Below are 16,306 nucleotides of genomic sequence, written 5' to 3' on the forward strand. Positions count from 1 at the left end.
CCAGCCCCCACTTGCCGTCTCCTGGTGAACAAGGGCTGCATGCAGCCCACAGGAGGTGGACAGGAGGAGGAGGAGAAATGGCAACTGGGGGGGGGGGGATGAGGGGTAGGCCAGCAGCCACCATAGAACTCAAGGGGTAGTGATAGCGGTGACAGCTAGGAGGTGCCAAGAAGTTCCCTTCAGAAACTCCATTTACATCCTCCTCCTCCCCCTCTAATTAAACCTGCCTTTCCTCAAGCACCAGCATTCAAGGTTAAATAAACTATTTCTACTATTTTTCATTGCAAATATACAGTATTTCAGCTACATTATGGGTTAAATAGGCTTTTGTGGGCAGGCCTGGGAACCTAACTACCATTTATAACATTGTTGCTGGGAGAATGTGTGTTCCAAGTTCCAACCAACCAACTTACAAACGTTTGGAACACAACCCATTTCTAAGTAGGGGTCTTCCTGTACATGTTTTCCACCAGCAATGATGAGAGCAGGGAGGTGTTTAATCAACTGCACATTTTCAGGACACTATATAACTTTTTCTAAGACAGTAAATATCTGAGCCTGTAATCTTGTTGATGGAAGGAGGGGGGTAAATAAGAATAAAGGTGAGTGTTTGAATCTTAAGTGACTTTATCAAGACTTTGAAGTTTACACTGTAAATAAAGTTTGTTAGTAACTACAATCCTCAAATATTAATTTTTAAATATCTAAAATTTGTTTTTCTGGGATAATTCACTTCACACTTTAAAAAGGCTTAACTGCAAAGATTTACAGACTTTCAGGTAAGCACAGCCTTAAATGTTTGCTCCTAACAGCAGGTCCAAAAGAGTCAAATTTATGATGGATTTCATGATTCCCACAATAACATTTTACAGGAGGCCACATTCAGTTATACTTGTGACAATGCCAATATTTAATACTCTAATATCAAATGTAACAATACTACCTTCACTACAGCATCATATGAAAAGACAGACTGAGGGAGGAAATCTTAATGCAAAATTAAATAAACAGATTATTTTCAGATCTTCTTGATATATATCACAGAATCCTAGAACACTAGAACTGGAAGGAACTTTGAGAGGTCCATAAAGGCCAGTCCCTGTCCTCACAACAGGACCAAGCACCCTGACAGATGTTTATCTAACCCACCATTAAATATCTCCAAAGATGCAGATTCCACAACTACCCTAGGAAATGTATTCCAATGCTTAACCACCCCGACAGGAAGCTTTTTCTTATGTCCAACCTATACCTCCCTCGCTGCAATTTAAGCCCACTGCTTCTTGTCCTAGCATCAGAGGCTAAGGAGAATAATTTCTCTCTCTACTCCTTCTAATAACCTTTTAGCTACCTGAAAGCTGCTATCATGTCACCTCTCAGCCTTCTCTTTTCCAAATTAAACAAATCCAATTCATTCAGTCTCCCCTCCCCCTGTCATATTTTCTAGATCTTTAATCATTTTTGTTTCTCTTCTCTGGACCTTCTCCAGTTTCTCCACATTTTTCTTTAAATACTGGACACAATACTCCAATTGAAGCCTAATCAGTGCAGAGAAGAATGGAAGAATTACTTTTAGTGTCTTAACACTCCTGTTAATGCCTCCCAGAATGATGTTTGCTCTTTTTTGCAACAGTGTCACATTGTTGACTCATTTAGCTTGTGGTCCACTATGACCCTGAGATCCATTTCTGCAGTATTCCTTCCTAGATAGTTTTTTTTCCCCCCATTCTGTATGTGTTAAACTGATTGTTCCGTCCTAAGTAGAGTATTTTGCATTTGTCCTTATTGAATTTCCATCTATACCTCAGACCATTTCTCCAGATCATTTTGAATTATAATCCTATCCTCCAAAGCATGTTCAACCCCTCTCAGCTTGGTATCATCCACAAATATTATAAACGTAATCTCTCTGCCATTAATTCATTGATGAAGATATAGAACAGAACCGGTCCCTGTGGAACCCCATTTGTTATGCCCTTCCAGTATGACTGTGATAGTAGATAACTACTCTGAGTATCCAACCACCTTACAGTACCCACCTTACAGTAGCCTCATCTACATAATATTTTCTTAATTTATTGATAAGGTTGTGCAATGGCATCCTTAACACCCACTGCACCTACACATATTGTAGATTCTAAAAAAAAAAATCAAGGCAAAGTTATGTATTTTAATTCTTGAAATACAGGTTCAACAGGGCTTAAACCTCAGACATCCAGCAACCTAGAATTAAGTATTTAAATGTTTCTTTTCCTTTTTAAGCTTAACTTTTAGAAGACATCAGTGGACATTAACACCTTTGTACAAAGAGTAATAAAATTCCATTGGCTAATATGAATTGATTGGGATACTTTAACATGCATATTCATATGATGGTTAAGAACGTAGAAACAGCCGTTCTGGGCCAGACCAAAGGTCCATCTTGCCCAGTGTCCTGTCTTCTGACAGTGGCCAATGCCAGCTGCCCTAGAGGGAATTAACCAGACCAGGCAATCAAGTGCTTTCCCCTCGCACCCCCTGTGCTGAACAAGAGGGGTTACAATTTGAATACACACTATGCATGATAATTCATAGGTGTAAAAACAGAACCCAAATCATAACATTGCAATAGTTTATTCATATCACAAAGAAATACTTAGGTACTCAAAGTGCCTTTTAAAAATTACATTAATGGGTTGTATTTTATAATTGCATGAATAAAATCATAAGAACTGTAGAGGTTAGTTAGCACAGTTACTATAAGTGGGCTAATTTGTTTGCATGACCCCTAATTTGTAAATTTTATTTCCATATTATACAATTTTATGTTTATCTTGCTTTTTTAGCTTTAATATATCAGTTATTGCAAGTTATTTTAAATACGTGTACAAAGAACTGTAATCTGATAAGTATGTACACTTGTGCAACTGAAATCTACCATAGAGATAGTAACACAAGACTGACTTCAGTACTGCTAATATTCTTTGTAAAGCCAGTACTGCAACACGTCTAAGTGTGCATTCAAAAAACGGAAGGAGGATTAGATGCATACATTGTGATGTTGAGAATTACACCTGCTGGGGACAGACAGCTGATGCAGCCTACGCTATAGTAACACATGAGACTAACAGGTTACATTTGCAGAGGAATGAACAGAAAGTTCTCTGGGCTGAAAAAGTCTAAGACTGAATTCTGATATCATGTGAGGAAAAATAGTTGTTTATTAAAAGATACTTAAACTACCGTTAAAGACTTAAAAGATCTCACATTAGATTAGCCTTGCCAAATTTTATCTGCCTTCTTACTGAAGGACAGTATTTTTTGGTGAGGGAAAAAATAGTTATTTTTTCATCAAGGTCAGAAGTAGGATTGTTGATCTGGCTGAGAAACTTTCGTGAGACTACTCCAGAGCACTGTGTAGCAAGTCACTACAGTTCTGCAACATCACCACATAAGAGCTTCATTGTGTAACAGATCCATGATCACCTAAGATTTCATAGTCAACATTGTACCATACACCCATGGCCAGCAAAGACTTAAGCTGATGCATGGATAGTGTGGGTCCTTCAATTCCAGATATACATTCCTCACTACTTTAGCTAAAGGAAACCCTTCTTTGGTTATGTCAATATTCTTTATTACACTATGCAATTCTGATTTCAGTAGGTTGAGGGCAGTGACAGACATTAACAAGTGTACTACAACTCACAAAAATTAAAAGTAGTAACTCGTAATTTCTCCACTTTGAATTCTAATGCTTTCTACAAAACTAAGTAAACATTATTTTACTCCTTTTGATTATTCTTTACCTTCTTGCTCACCCAGTTTCTATTCTGACAGCATAATTATCTATATTTTCCATTTTCTTTTTGACAGTTGTCACTTTTGCACTTGTTTTAATTTTCTCCGAAATATTTGTCAAAACAATTTAGTTATATAATGGCCATTTATTTACATGTTAAACCTTACTCTTCTCCTACATCTCCAATCTGGCAATCTGCCTGAGATACCTAAATCCAACTGCTTTTTTGAAGTCCTAGTAGAGTCCACTTCAAGCCTAAAAGCCACGTCTAACAGCATACACTCTGATTTCACTAGCCCAACATTTGATTTGCTAACTCCTCATTATGAAAAGTGTTATAATATTTTGCTGCAAAAGTTTAATACATCAATTAAAAAAACTTGGTAGTGCTGGAGTTAATGGATATACCAATAGGAAAAAATCACACCCTCTCATTTTGAAATAGCTGAGTTAGAGTTTGAGTAAACCTTGTCAGAGATCTGGTCAAAGCTTTTTGGGTATAAAAGTCTATTTTCCTATTGCAAGTGAATTTTGTGACCTAAGCACCTGACCAAGTCACTGCATTTTTCTTCACAGGAATAACAAGCAGGCCTCTCTTTGTACCCTCTAGTACAAATGCCCTGCCTACCCCCCAGCAAAAGAATCCACACCAAAAAAAAAAATCTAAATGTAACAGTAATGTTACATAAGTCAAAGTTAGAAGTGAAAATTTTACAGTAATACACAACTCTTATTCTACTTCTATTAGATAAAAGCTAAATATTGTGTGTGTGTGTGTGTGTGTGTGTGTGTGTGTATACACACACACACACAAAAGAGAGAGAGAGGGGGGAAGGACAGATGATTTATATGACAACATATTACTTAAAATATTTTTCTACAATCTAAGATACACAGAAGAGGTTATACACCCTACATTCACTGTAATGTTCCATATTTACTCCTCACAGATATTATGCATTTTACTTTCATCAGAACATATAAAACTGCATATTTTCTTTGGAGGACCAATACACTTCTGAACAGCAACTTGAGTAACATGCTGCTCTTCAGAGAAATCCTTGAGTAGCATTGAAAATATGCTTCTCCTAGCTATGTATGAGCAGGACTCATTTTTATTTTCTCATGCAACCTATTCTCAAATTGCATCCAAATTTTAAAATTTAGTTTTAAAAAGTGAAGGCCACAAGTACTGGTGTGAATCAGTATGCAATCAATATGTCTAATTTCTCCAATGATTAAAATGAAAACCAAGCTCTCCATAAGATACAAAAATGTGTTTCCACGAGCCAATTAAGAGGTTAGTGATTTTTCAGCCATATGTTTATCACTGAGACACTGATCATCAATATTGTAATTTAGCTGTAAATTTTTCTATGCCAGTATATACTTTTCACTGTGATGCTTATGTTTGCTTTGTGTTCTATTAAATCAGTTTAATAGATTTTGAGATTGCAAATGTTAATAATGTTTCCTAGTTCTTATACTGTGCTTTTTTTCTTCATGAGATCTCAGTGCTATACACAATGGGCATCTCTATGGTGAAATGGTGAAACTGAGGTGCAGAGAGGAACATGACTTGCCCAGTTATCCAACAGACCAGGTGCAATGCTGGGAAGAAAGCCCAGGTCTCCTAAGTCCTAGTCTGGTCTCAACCCACTAGGCCACTTCAGTTATACATGTGTCTTAAGTAGTCCAAAAAAACCCTATGATGTTATTTCACAAATACAACTTATCATGAGAAGAGAATCAAGACATATCACATTTTCACAGAATGGAGAATTAGGGTTGCATATTTAACCTTAGTTTTCAAACCTTTTTTCTAGCCAGTTTCCTGTACTGAGTCTGCCACTGAGGCATTAACTCCTTCCTACAGTCCAAATTATACATGACTAAGGCCTAGCCAATATGGTTCCCATCTATTGCAACTTTCACATTTCTATTTTAAAATCTTCTTAATTTCCCTCCTCCCCAAACAAAAACAAAACAAAAACCACCATCTAAAGTAAGAGTGAGTGAGTGAGTGAGTGAGTGAGTGAGTGAGTGAGTGAGTGAGTGAGTGAGTGGTGGGAATGGGGACCCACTACAGCTCATGGCCCAACAGACTATTCTGTCCAGTTTCCACCCAGGGAGCCCAATCCCCAGCCCCACCCCTGCAGTCTCAGCTCCCTCAGTGTCTGAGCCACACAGCCATAGCACTGCCAGCCCCAGCGCTTAGTGGTGCAGTCAGAGGGTGGGGAGCAGAGAGGGTTGGATGGCGGCGAGGGGGAGAGGATGGGCAGGCAGGCAGGTCCCAGGGGGTGGGGCTTAGATACAGGCAGTAGCCAGGTCACACCTAGCTGCTTGGGGGGACAGGGATGGGGAAACAGCCTCCCCTAGCCTTCCCTATCTGGCTCTCTATACCACTTCTGAACCTCAATGTGGCCCTCAGGCCAAGAAGTCTGCCCAGCCCTGCTCTGAGCTAGCAGGCCTGTAGAGCCTCTATCTGGAACCCTCCACAATATATGCTTTTCTGTCGCTGAACTAGCTTAACAGACCCAAAAGATTTCAAAGCAAAATCCATTTCCAAATGTCTGCCATTTAGCTACTGAAATTATTTTCTCTTTCTGAAAATGAGTTTAGCCTTGCTTATCATGAAAGCCCTGACATAACCACAATTTAAACTGGGCACTATCAGGAATCTCCTACAAGTAGTTTCACAGTTAATTGTTTTGGCAATACCTAACTCACGTCACTAGTTTAAAACAAAGTTGGGCTGATGTAATTATTTTCCATATTCTCATTGCAACTATTTTAGAATGATCAGTGCTCAGTACATAAGTCTTTGTGAGGTTGCACCCACACTTACTAATACACTAATTGGAAATTCAGTAATTGATCGTTTTCTTGAAGTAATTTTTCAATAAGCATGATCAGAAATCAATGTTCTATACTACACAATGCAATAATACATATGAATTACATTCCCAAGAACACCACACTCCTGTTAGAACTACATCTCTATTACCAACATTTCGGATTGATGGAGTGAGGACTGACCTACACATTAGTTTCAGAAGTACTATAATAAAGCTTTCCCCAATCCTGCAAGATGCTAAAACAAGACACTTTCAACTGGCCACATACTGACCTTTCTGTACTCCCAAGAGTGGAGGAGAATTCTCTTGAGGAGCTCTATCAGGTTCCTGGGGAGGTACAACCATGGCAAGTGCATGCATTGGTACACGTGGAACCTAAAAAATCAACTCAAAAAGAACTCATCTCAGTTTTATACACATAAGAGTTTCATAACTTAATCCAGAAGCACATTCCTATTTGCGTACATTCCCTTCCAACTGTGTGCTGCACATTATTCCTTAACATGCCCGCTTCCAAAAGTAACATTTTTTTAGTATACTAAATTAACTGCAAAGTCAGCCATACTCTCTCTCTTCATCTACCTCCAAAGTGGTGAAGTCGCTGCATTTACTTGTCCATGAAGTAGAACTACCTAAAACTTCATACCCAGAAAAAAGGTAAACAAACTGCCTCCTGTGTTGGGGAGTCCCAAGGATTTTGAGGAAGAGAGGCCCCAGCAGTCACAAAGAGTTAGGAAATTAGGCCCACAGGTAAACTGGGATCCAATACAAGCCACCAGGTTGGAATTCCATTAGCTACATCCTCTTCAAATCATATGCATGAAAGGAGGCGTATGAAAACCAGTGAAGAACTCCTAACACAACACTTGCTACTGCAGCTGTAATTCTTCACTTATTGGTTCTAAGTAAGGACCTATTAGAGCCTCCCATCCAAACACTGTTGGGAAAGTTGTTTTTTTAAATGGAGGTTATCTATTTTTAAAAAGCGACCATTACCACTTCAAGTGATATGTGCCCCTACTGACAACTGACATTGCTCAGAGAAAATTAATCATACACTGAACTTGCATATGTAGTAACCAGTGCAATCAATACTTGTGTTTTTTTAAATAAAAGCTCTTGCCTTTAAAACTACTTCATGTTAAATGTGCCAGTTTTGCAAGTACTTCGAACACGGTACTAGCCTAGACATTATATATCCAGTTTTCAAAACTCTGAATATAACTTGATTTTGTCTGCAACTTTTCTTTTCCTGAGTGACTGATTCTTGGATCTCTTTGTAGTCTGGGGTTTTCCTAGCATTCTTAGGGAGTCTAGTTCTTATGGGCCACTTTGACAGTCCCAGGTACATGCAATAAGCTGCCTTTTACTTTATGGAAGAGTCCAATGCTTAAGGAAAACAAGCAGCAGTATTTCCAGTGCATTTCTATGTGGCTTTACACATGCTGAGACAAGAGGGCAAAGGCTGAGTTACTTCAATTAAGCAGAAGAGCCACTTAGAAAGTCTGTATCTGGACTGGCTTATTAGGGAGCAGAAATTACTAAAAAGTAAGACATGTATTTTTCCAGGAATTAAGTAAACAAAGCTTAATTTACGCCCCCCTTTTTAATAAGAGTTTCTAAATATGTAACTTGGAAAAGTCAATGTCTCTGATCTGTATTTTATTTCCATTAAACTTTGTTTGCACTTGTTAAATATTAAAAGAGACGCTTACTAGAAAGGTGTCTTTTCTGTTGTGGAAAGGTAGGTTTAATGACATAATTTTCTTCATGCCTTACCTGAGACTGATCCTGAGAAGGTGGTGTGAGCTGAGACATGTCTGCAGTAGGAACTGACAGAACATTGTTGGGGTAATCCAGTAAGTAAGAAACAACATTTGTATGTCCACCCTTTGCAGCTTCAATGAGCATCGTGGAGCCATCCTGGAGTGAGAGTTTGGAGAGAGAAAATGGAACAATAAGGTGAGTTCAATTCTCCGAGGTACATAATTTCACAGAAAAGTCTCTTCATTTTTAGGTTTAAAATTGTTTAGACTTGCCTTTTAATCAAAGCAAACTCTGCAGTATTTTCCTTTCAAGTAATGTATAAGGATAAGCAATTATGAAGGATGAGTATATCAAAAGGACTGAGCATTTAAATTGAATACCTTAAGTCGATGAGTAGGGTCTGCACCATGAGCCAGAAGGAGTTCAACAACTGCAAGGTGGCCCCCCGCACATGCCAACGATACCACAGTGTGGTCGTTATTAGCAGTAGCCCTATTAACGTTGGCACCTAGGAAGAAAACATCTCTTGCACAGTTAACAGGAATTTCTTTGTCTTTAAATTAAAAAAACAAACCTGGTGTATTTTCTGATTTTGAGTGTCAAATCTAAGATGCAAGTTAATTACAATAAAAAAATCAGAATGAAGATAGCAACAACAAAGACTTCAAAACTGAAAACAGGAAGATTTTTAGATCATTTGAATTTGCATCCAAATTCCTAATCCTTTCACAAAAAGATGTACAGTAATACTGAAGTGTAAGTGAGCAAAGGGAGGAGATTAAAATAAATGTTAGAAAATTGGTTTTTGTATTCCCAGAATCACAATCTGTTCATAATACGGGGTTATTCATTTATCTTTTAAAAAGACGAGTACTCTGGACAAGAAGTGAATGCAAAACATTTTAGAAAATCATATGGGAAATATTCAATAACCAGGTACTGATACTTTCCCCTTCCTAATCTGTACAATTTGGTGGGGGGCATTTTCAGTAGCAAAGTATTTATGCTCTCAAAAGTGAGCAATTAACCTGTATAACGTGAGTTAACGGAAATAAAAATCATCTCACCCAAAATGAGCACTAAGCACATACCTCTGTAAACCAAATACATGACATAAGGAAAAATTCTATTCTAGTAGGAAATTAAACCCATAACAGATAAATTTAAAAGGACAGTTAAGTGACACTTCAGCCCCTGAAGTCAATATTAATATTTTACCTTTGCTAATAAGAAACTGTACAGTGCACAAATGACCAGCTCGTGCAGCCTTCATTAGCGGTGTCCTTCCACCTTCAGATTCATGCTCCTGTTATAAAAGTATATATTTTAAAAAGTGTTATACATACTGGCAAAACATATCAACCAAGAGTCTTAGTGGCTGAAAGTTTCAGATTATCAATACAGACTCCTCTGTTAATTTTAATGGATATTCTATATAAATCCTAATCAGTGCATTTTCATTTAATTTTCTGAAAAGGTCTCAATGAATGTCTTTGGTTAGTGAATTCCTCTGGAAAATATCACTAAGTTCGCATCATTGCCCTTACTATTTTATAGATCTCACTGGAAAGTTTCCCGATATTTATCTGTGTTCAGTTTCATCATCTCCAAACAAAGGATTTGCACCAACATTTCTCTAATACACACTATTCAAATGGCTCTTTTTTTCAAGAAAAGAACACTGAGAACACAGACATATGGTGATGCGAGAATGGAGGAAATCTCTTAACTAAACCACTATATGGAGAACAGCCAACATCTGAATCTTCTGAATGGTAACATTTGAATTCTTGTCATCCACAAAATCGCACCAAATCAATTATATGCAACAAATTTGGATCAAATAGCCTTATGAGCCATACTGAGAGGGTAATTTGTCTCAAAGAAGAATTGGAGAACATGGAGTTGAAAAGACCAAAGAAAAATAATCTGAATGTCAATGGTGAAACATTCTCTTCAGAGCCAAGCAGACACAGTCTCTAGAACTGGAAGTTTTATTTGGACTGCTCACGTTAAAGCATAAGTGACATGAAAGATTTTGGAAAAAAGAGACACTGCTACACTCAGAAAACTGACAAGAGACGAACACAGAAGTTAGTAATCAATTCTCTCTCCCCTTAAGATGATACAAGCCTTGTGGGAAAAGAACTAGCCAATTACACAGGAATGACCGACACCACATAAAGAGTGCTGGCAAGTGTAGGATATCTACCCCACATTGGAAGGGGATTAAGTCTCCTCTCCAAGAGAATGTGCAATAGTACCCTTATAATGTGTTAGGGCCTTTATGTAATTCCATTTAAAAAAATTTTAAATGAATAGTCCTGCAGCACCTTAGAGACTAACAAAAAATGTAGCTGGTGGTATGAGCTTTCATGAGCACAGCCACTTTTCTAGGACTACCTAATAGAGATTATTAAAAACAATAGGAATACCTTTCTTATTCTCTTTCCTGAGACTGAGGAGGCTTAATACTGGATTTATGACAGCTGAATCTAATCCCCACTTATTTCCTTCAACTGACCAAAAGCCCTGTTCATACCCATTGATAGGTTGCCTGTGTCTAGTGAAAGTTAACCTTCCAGTTATGCATTTGAGAAGAGCATTCTAGCAACTGCAAATCCAAACCTGTCGAGAAGTCTAGTGGTCCAGATCAACCCATTATGAAGAGTCTAAACTGACCTGCTCTCACTACTTGAAAAAGGGCAGAAGCATTCTGACATTCTTAAAAGATGCAATAGTTTTATTGTACATTGCTTTAAGATGAATACGTGTTTCTTGTAATCTGGGTCTTGATCCTCTAACTTATTTTGCCTGATGCTGCTACATATGTAGAATCTATTAAGACATGCCTTGAAGATCTGACCCTCAACTCAGACGTCTAAACTCCCATCAGGTACCAGAGTCAATTTATAAACAGATTTTATTCAGTCCTTTTTTATTCAGATAGAGACAATGAGTTCCATGGAGTTTATTGTGGAAGGCCCTTTTCTATGAGACCTTAACAATAAAGATAATGCGTGTTCTGCATGGACCTATAGTACATTTAAGATCTGGGATTTGTCTCAGTGGTTTGGTCACAATTTCCCCCGCCTGCAACTGTTATACAACTATCGTCCATTCCACATACAGAACTCATTTAATTTGTACTGTGCACAGATTGTAAAATGTACTTTGGGATGCAACACACTATGTGTTAAAATACACAAAACTTCAATATGAGCAAAAACAATGTTGTCCAAACTCAATTCCTAATGTGAGATTTCAAAATTTCATACGAGAATCAAAATAATTGAGAGAAGCTGAGTTAACTGGAATTTTCTGTCTAAAACAAAACAAGCTTGCGTCCTGCAGTATATTCAAGTGTTTGGTTTAGTTTGACGGCTAGCAATAGGACTACTGGTACTCTGCTGGGGAGTCTAACAAGTCTCACTGCTGGGGAAACTTCCTGATGTCCATGCTAAGTTTTCCTTCACTTCAGTTTTATGCAATTATTCCATATATATATCCATTTGATTAATCCTTACTTCCTCAAGAAATCAAATCCTCATCCTCCTTGGTGTTTACAAACTTTACTTGCAGGAGTACCAAATACATACCGTATCTATACAGAAATGGTTAATTTTATCTATTGTAGGTCTTCAGTAGTTACTCCTTACTCATTTTGGTTGCTCTTCCCATTTGATTCCACTTTTACAATATGTTTTCTATCAAACACCAGAACTGTACGCAATATTTTATTTAACTTAACTGAATGCAGTTATAAGATGCCAGCCATCTGTAGAGACTGCAATCCAACATTTAGCCATAGCAAAGGTATAGCAGCAGTAGCACTGCCCACATGGTTCTCAACATATAGGTCAAACTAGAATAGAACACCATCCTCTCCAGGGGGAGAGAAGGCAGTCTACATTCTATGCCCATTGACTGCCTAGTCTGACTTATGAGCCTGCCAAATGCGTGTGTCTGATTGCTGTGGTTTGACACCCACCCAGAAATGGAAGAGTGCCGTGTAGCTCAAAAGGTTGTGTCTCATTAACATAAGTTGGTCCAATAAAAGATAATGCCGCAAGCACCTTAACACTAATACCTTGGGACCAACGAAGCTTCAGCACTGTATTCTGTCTGGACTAACAGACATGGGCAATCAGGAAGCTTGCATAAACTAACAGCTCCAATAACAATAGTCTGTTTATTCAAATACTGAATCCCAAAATAACTACTTTAGGAATGAATACTAGCGTCAGAGAGATGAATTTGTACAGGCTACAAATAACTATGTACTTACTCCCAAGGGACAAATCCATACTTTAGAGCAGCGGTGGGAAACCTAAGGCCTGGGGCCAGATGTAGTCCCCCGAGGGTAAGGGCTCCTCCCCCCCCCCCAACACTGGGAAGCCCATGCTGGCACTCCAGCGCCCTGTCGCCCCACCATGTGGCTGGAGCACACAAAAATCTACTAGTCTGGGCCCCCCTTTGGCTCTGGGGTGTGAGGGAAATGTGGGGAGTCTTTTTCTCCTTTTCTGTCAGTGGCAACATCAGTGAGAGTTTGGGGGGTTCCTTCTCACTTTTGTGGACCTCAACTAATTTTCTATGGGTCAGCAGCTCCCAGCCCAAAAAAGGTCCCCCACTCCTGCTTTAGAGAGTAAAGAGAAAGAGGGATGCAAACAGAAGTCTCTCATTGGAGCCTTAAGCAACATACAATGGAGTAAAACAAGTGGATAAAACCAAGTAAATACCCCATTATAAAGGCAAAACGGGTATTTTTTAAAAATGAGAAATAAGTACAAAGAATTCAAGCAGAACAAAATAGCATGACAAGATACAGAGCATGAGGCAGCTAGGATTTGGACATGTGCTAGAAATAACAGACCTACAACTAGTTTTATTTCACACAACTAGCTCAACTGATGTAAGAAAGCCCTCCCTCATGAAACGGATTACAACACACAGCGTTTGCAATAGTTTTTCCATGCTGTGATGTCCCAGTGATGAATACACGACAAAGGAATACCAAAGATGACTTGCCTTAAGAGAAGTTTCAGAGGGGTACCTGTGTTAGTCTATTTCAGCAAAAGCAATGAAAGTCCTGTGGCACAAGACTAACATTTATTTGGGCATAAGCTTTTGTGGGCTGGATCCCACTTCAGGCGCCTGACATAGAAGTGCCGGTTTGGCAGGTGTGTGTACACATGCAAAGCTGGGCGTGTTACATTACTATGTGGTGGGCCAGTGCTAAGGAGGTCAATTCAATCAAGGTGGATGTGGCCCATTCCCTACCATTGATGAAAAGGTGTGAATACCAAAAGAGGAAAAATGACTTTTTACAGTGGGCCAGTAACTCGCATTTTATGTTCAGACCCCGTCTGATAGTGTCAAATCTGCATATGAATTCCAGCTCTGCAGTTTCACACAAAACCCTTTCTGAAGTCCTCCCCACCCCCCCAAAGTATGGCAACTTTCAAGTCTGTTACTGAGTGTTACTGAAGTGCTCTGCTGCTGGTTTTTGAGGGTTAAGGGAGTCTTCTCACAAAGGTGTTTTAGAACTGCCAATGTAGCACCTATACAGTGGGCCAAACCTTAAAAGTTAGTGAATACTAATGCTTGGTAAAGCTACAGTAAGACTCCTATAGCTGGCTTTATAGATTTCAAACCACAACACTGACTTTCACTACCAAGGTCTATTCATGGAACAGGCTTTAACATGACAACAAAAATAAAGAGAAATTAGGAGTTTTTTTTCCTGTAGATTCTCAAGTGAATGTTTAACCTACTTTTGTCAAAAGAAGTTGTACAACTGTGTGTGTCAGAAAATTCTCCTTCTAGAATTCATTTCAATATTTATAGAACAAGGAGCCATGGGGCAAGACATGAAGGTAGGAGGAAGACAGAAGCCACATGAGATCCTTAGAAGAAGTTCTGGATGCACATTCAAAAATCATGTAATTTCTTTATAATTTGTTGTAGAAAGGATCATAACAAGCAGCCAAAGGCCACAGCTTCTACAAGTAAAGCTACTTGCAAAAACAGTCTCTCTGAAAAACCTGAGGTCCTAAGAATCAATTTAGTACAGGGTAGGGTGTGTTTTTGTTTTTTTAATTATTTCAGCACATTACTCCACTATGGATTGGGATGTGAAATATTATTCAATCACTTTACTGGTAACTGAGCTACTGGTTCCTATTTTATAGAAAGCCAAGAGCATTCTATGGGAACCCTACAGAAAGAGGTCTACTGACCTACAACACCTATTTCTACTCAAAAAGGTTTTAAGTAAATTTAACAGATATGTGGCACAAGTGACAATATAACAGTAGAGATGGGGTGTAGGTTTTAAATGTCATTACAGTCGTAGCCTGGCCACACATGTACTAGAGAGAGGTTTTATAGCAAAGTGTTAAACAGGGCTAATATAGATTCCAAACTAAGATTTTGTGGCTTCAATAACTTGGTAAAATAACTGTTAGCTCCTTGACTAGCCAATTATTAAATTCATGAAACATATCCACTATTAGACTCTAGCTGTTACAACAAAGATTGCAATACCAGAAGGGACCAGTGTGATACACTAGTCTGATCTCCTACCTAATAAATGCCATGACTTCCTTGAATTAATTACTGTTTGAATTAGAACATTTCTTTAGAATATCCAACTTTCATTAAAAAAAACTACCCGATAAGCTACTTTTACTTAAAAATTTACACCTTGATTTCACTTCTAGACATTGGTTCTTGTTATATGTCTGTCTGAGACAGAAGAGGTCATTACCAAATTTTTATTCTCTATGTAGGTACTTCTAGCAATTGATCAAAAGTCACTCTTTCACCTTCGCTTTGTTAAGATTAATAGACTATAGGAGTTCAATCTACCACGATAAAGTCATTCTTTTGGTTCTTATTTGAACTCTTTCGGTTCTTATTTGAACTCTTTCAAATTTAATTAATTATTCCTGGATACATATGACACCAATATTCTTTCTAAAGATCAAATGGACGGCTGTGTTCAAACTTCTAAGAGCTATACCATCCATCATTAGACATAACTACAAAACGAGTTACAAGATTTGGATTTTATTGTGGATCTGATAAGGAATAGAAAGATTTCCCTTGAATTATTTTGTAACCACTCCCTTTGGATTACCAGGGTTCTAATTCTTATGAAAAGGCTAAAAACCTCTGAAGGCAAATATTCTACTGCACTGTTCTGAACAATTTCTAAGTAACACAATTTTGAATATTTTCTTGTCTTTTTTTCCCCTGCTGAAAATTGGACTGAGTGCTTCACTGATTGTTCCCCTTTTTATATAACTGCCAAGACTAAACTCTGATTACAAGACTCAGTTTTATAAAACAAAACCTGTCCTTTACAGACAAATTTTATGAGATGGACATAAACACAGATCAAAACTCATTTAAAACCCACATGAATTTCTGATTAAATGAATGGAAGATTATAAGACCCTACAGTGATATGTTGACCCTATTATTTGTAAATGGTACTGCAACCACTATGTTAAAAGTGGTTTGATAAGATGACCCTTTCCTACATAGGGAGGCAGTAGGGCAGTAATTAAGAAAGGGATCAGAAATCAACCTAAAGGATTACAGAGAAAGAAACCAAAAAAAAAGGAAAAGTAGAGCAATGATGAAGTTATCAAATATGCTACGTAGCAAGTCTTTGCATCTCTGATGAAATCTAGATGCCTTAAGCCATGCTTGCTCTGAGCATCTATTTTTGAGGTTTTAGCTTACAAGCATCAAAGGCCAACCTCACCTGATGCTTGGCCGTCTCTATGCCCTCCAAAATAGTCTTCTTTAAGTCCTCCTGCTTGTCCTGCGGAAGGAAAAAGAAGAACTCACGGATCTTATTCTACAAATAAAATGAATACTTGGCCGTGAA

At 38.1% G+C, this 16,306-nt stretch overlaps 1 protein-coding gene across 22 annotated transcripts in view; it reads right to left on the bottom strand.

Annotated features, from left to right (window-relative positions):
• ANKHD1 (ankyrin repeat and KH domain containing 1) overlaps positions 1 to 16,306 on the bottom strand; it is a 147,729-nt gene that overhangs the window by 56,567 nt on the left and 74,856 nt on the right. For 17 of the 22 annotated variants that reach the window (XM_075900082.1, XM_075900080.1, XM_075900075.1 and 14 more), the window contains exons 11-15: positions 16,181 to 16,240; positions 9,625 to 9,712; positions 8,787 to 8,914; positions 8,419 to 8,562; positions 6,912 to 7,014 (exon numbers count right to left, since the gene is read on the bottom strand). In XM_075900082.1, coding sequence (XP_075756197.1) covers positions 6,912 to 7,014; positions 8,419 to 8,562; positions 8,787 to 8,914; positions 9,625 to 9,712; positions 16,181 to 16,240 — 523 coding nt within the window. The remainder of the gene's footprint in view (positions 1 to 6,911; positions 7,015 to 8,418; positions 8,563 to 8,786; positions 8,915 to 9,624; positions 9,713 to 16,180; positions 16,241 to 16,306) is intronic. The other 5 variants (XM_075900072.1, XM_075900084.1, XM_075900086.1 and 2 more) reach the window with 1 other exon arrangement.

Source organism: Pelodiscus sinensis, chromosome 17 (assembly GCF_049634645.1).
Source record: "Pelodiscus sinensis isolate JC-2024 chromosome 17, ASM4963464v1, whole genome shotgun sequence".
In the NCBI taxonomy this organism is placed as follows: Eukaryota; Metazoa; Chordata; order Testudines; family Trionychidae; genus Pelodiscus; species Pelodiscus sinensis.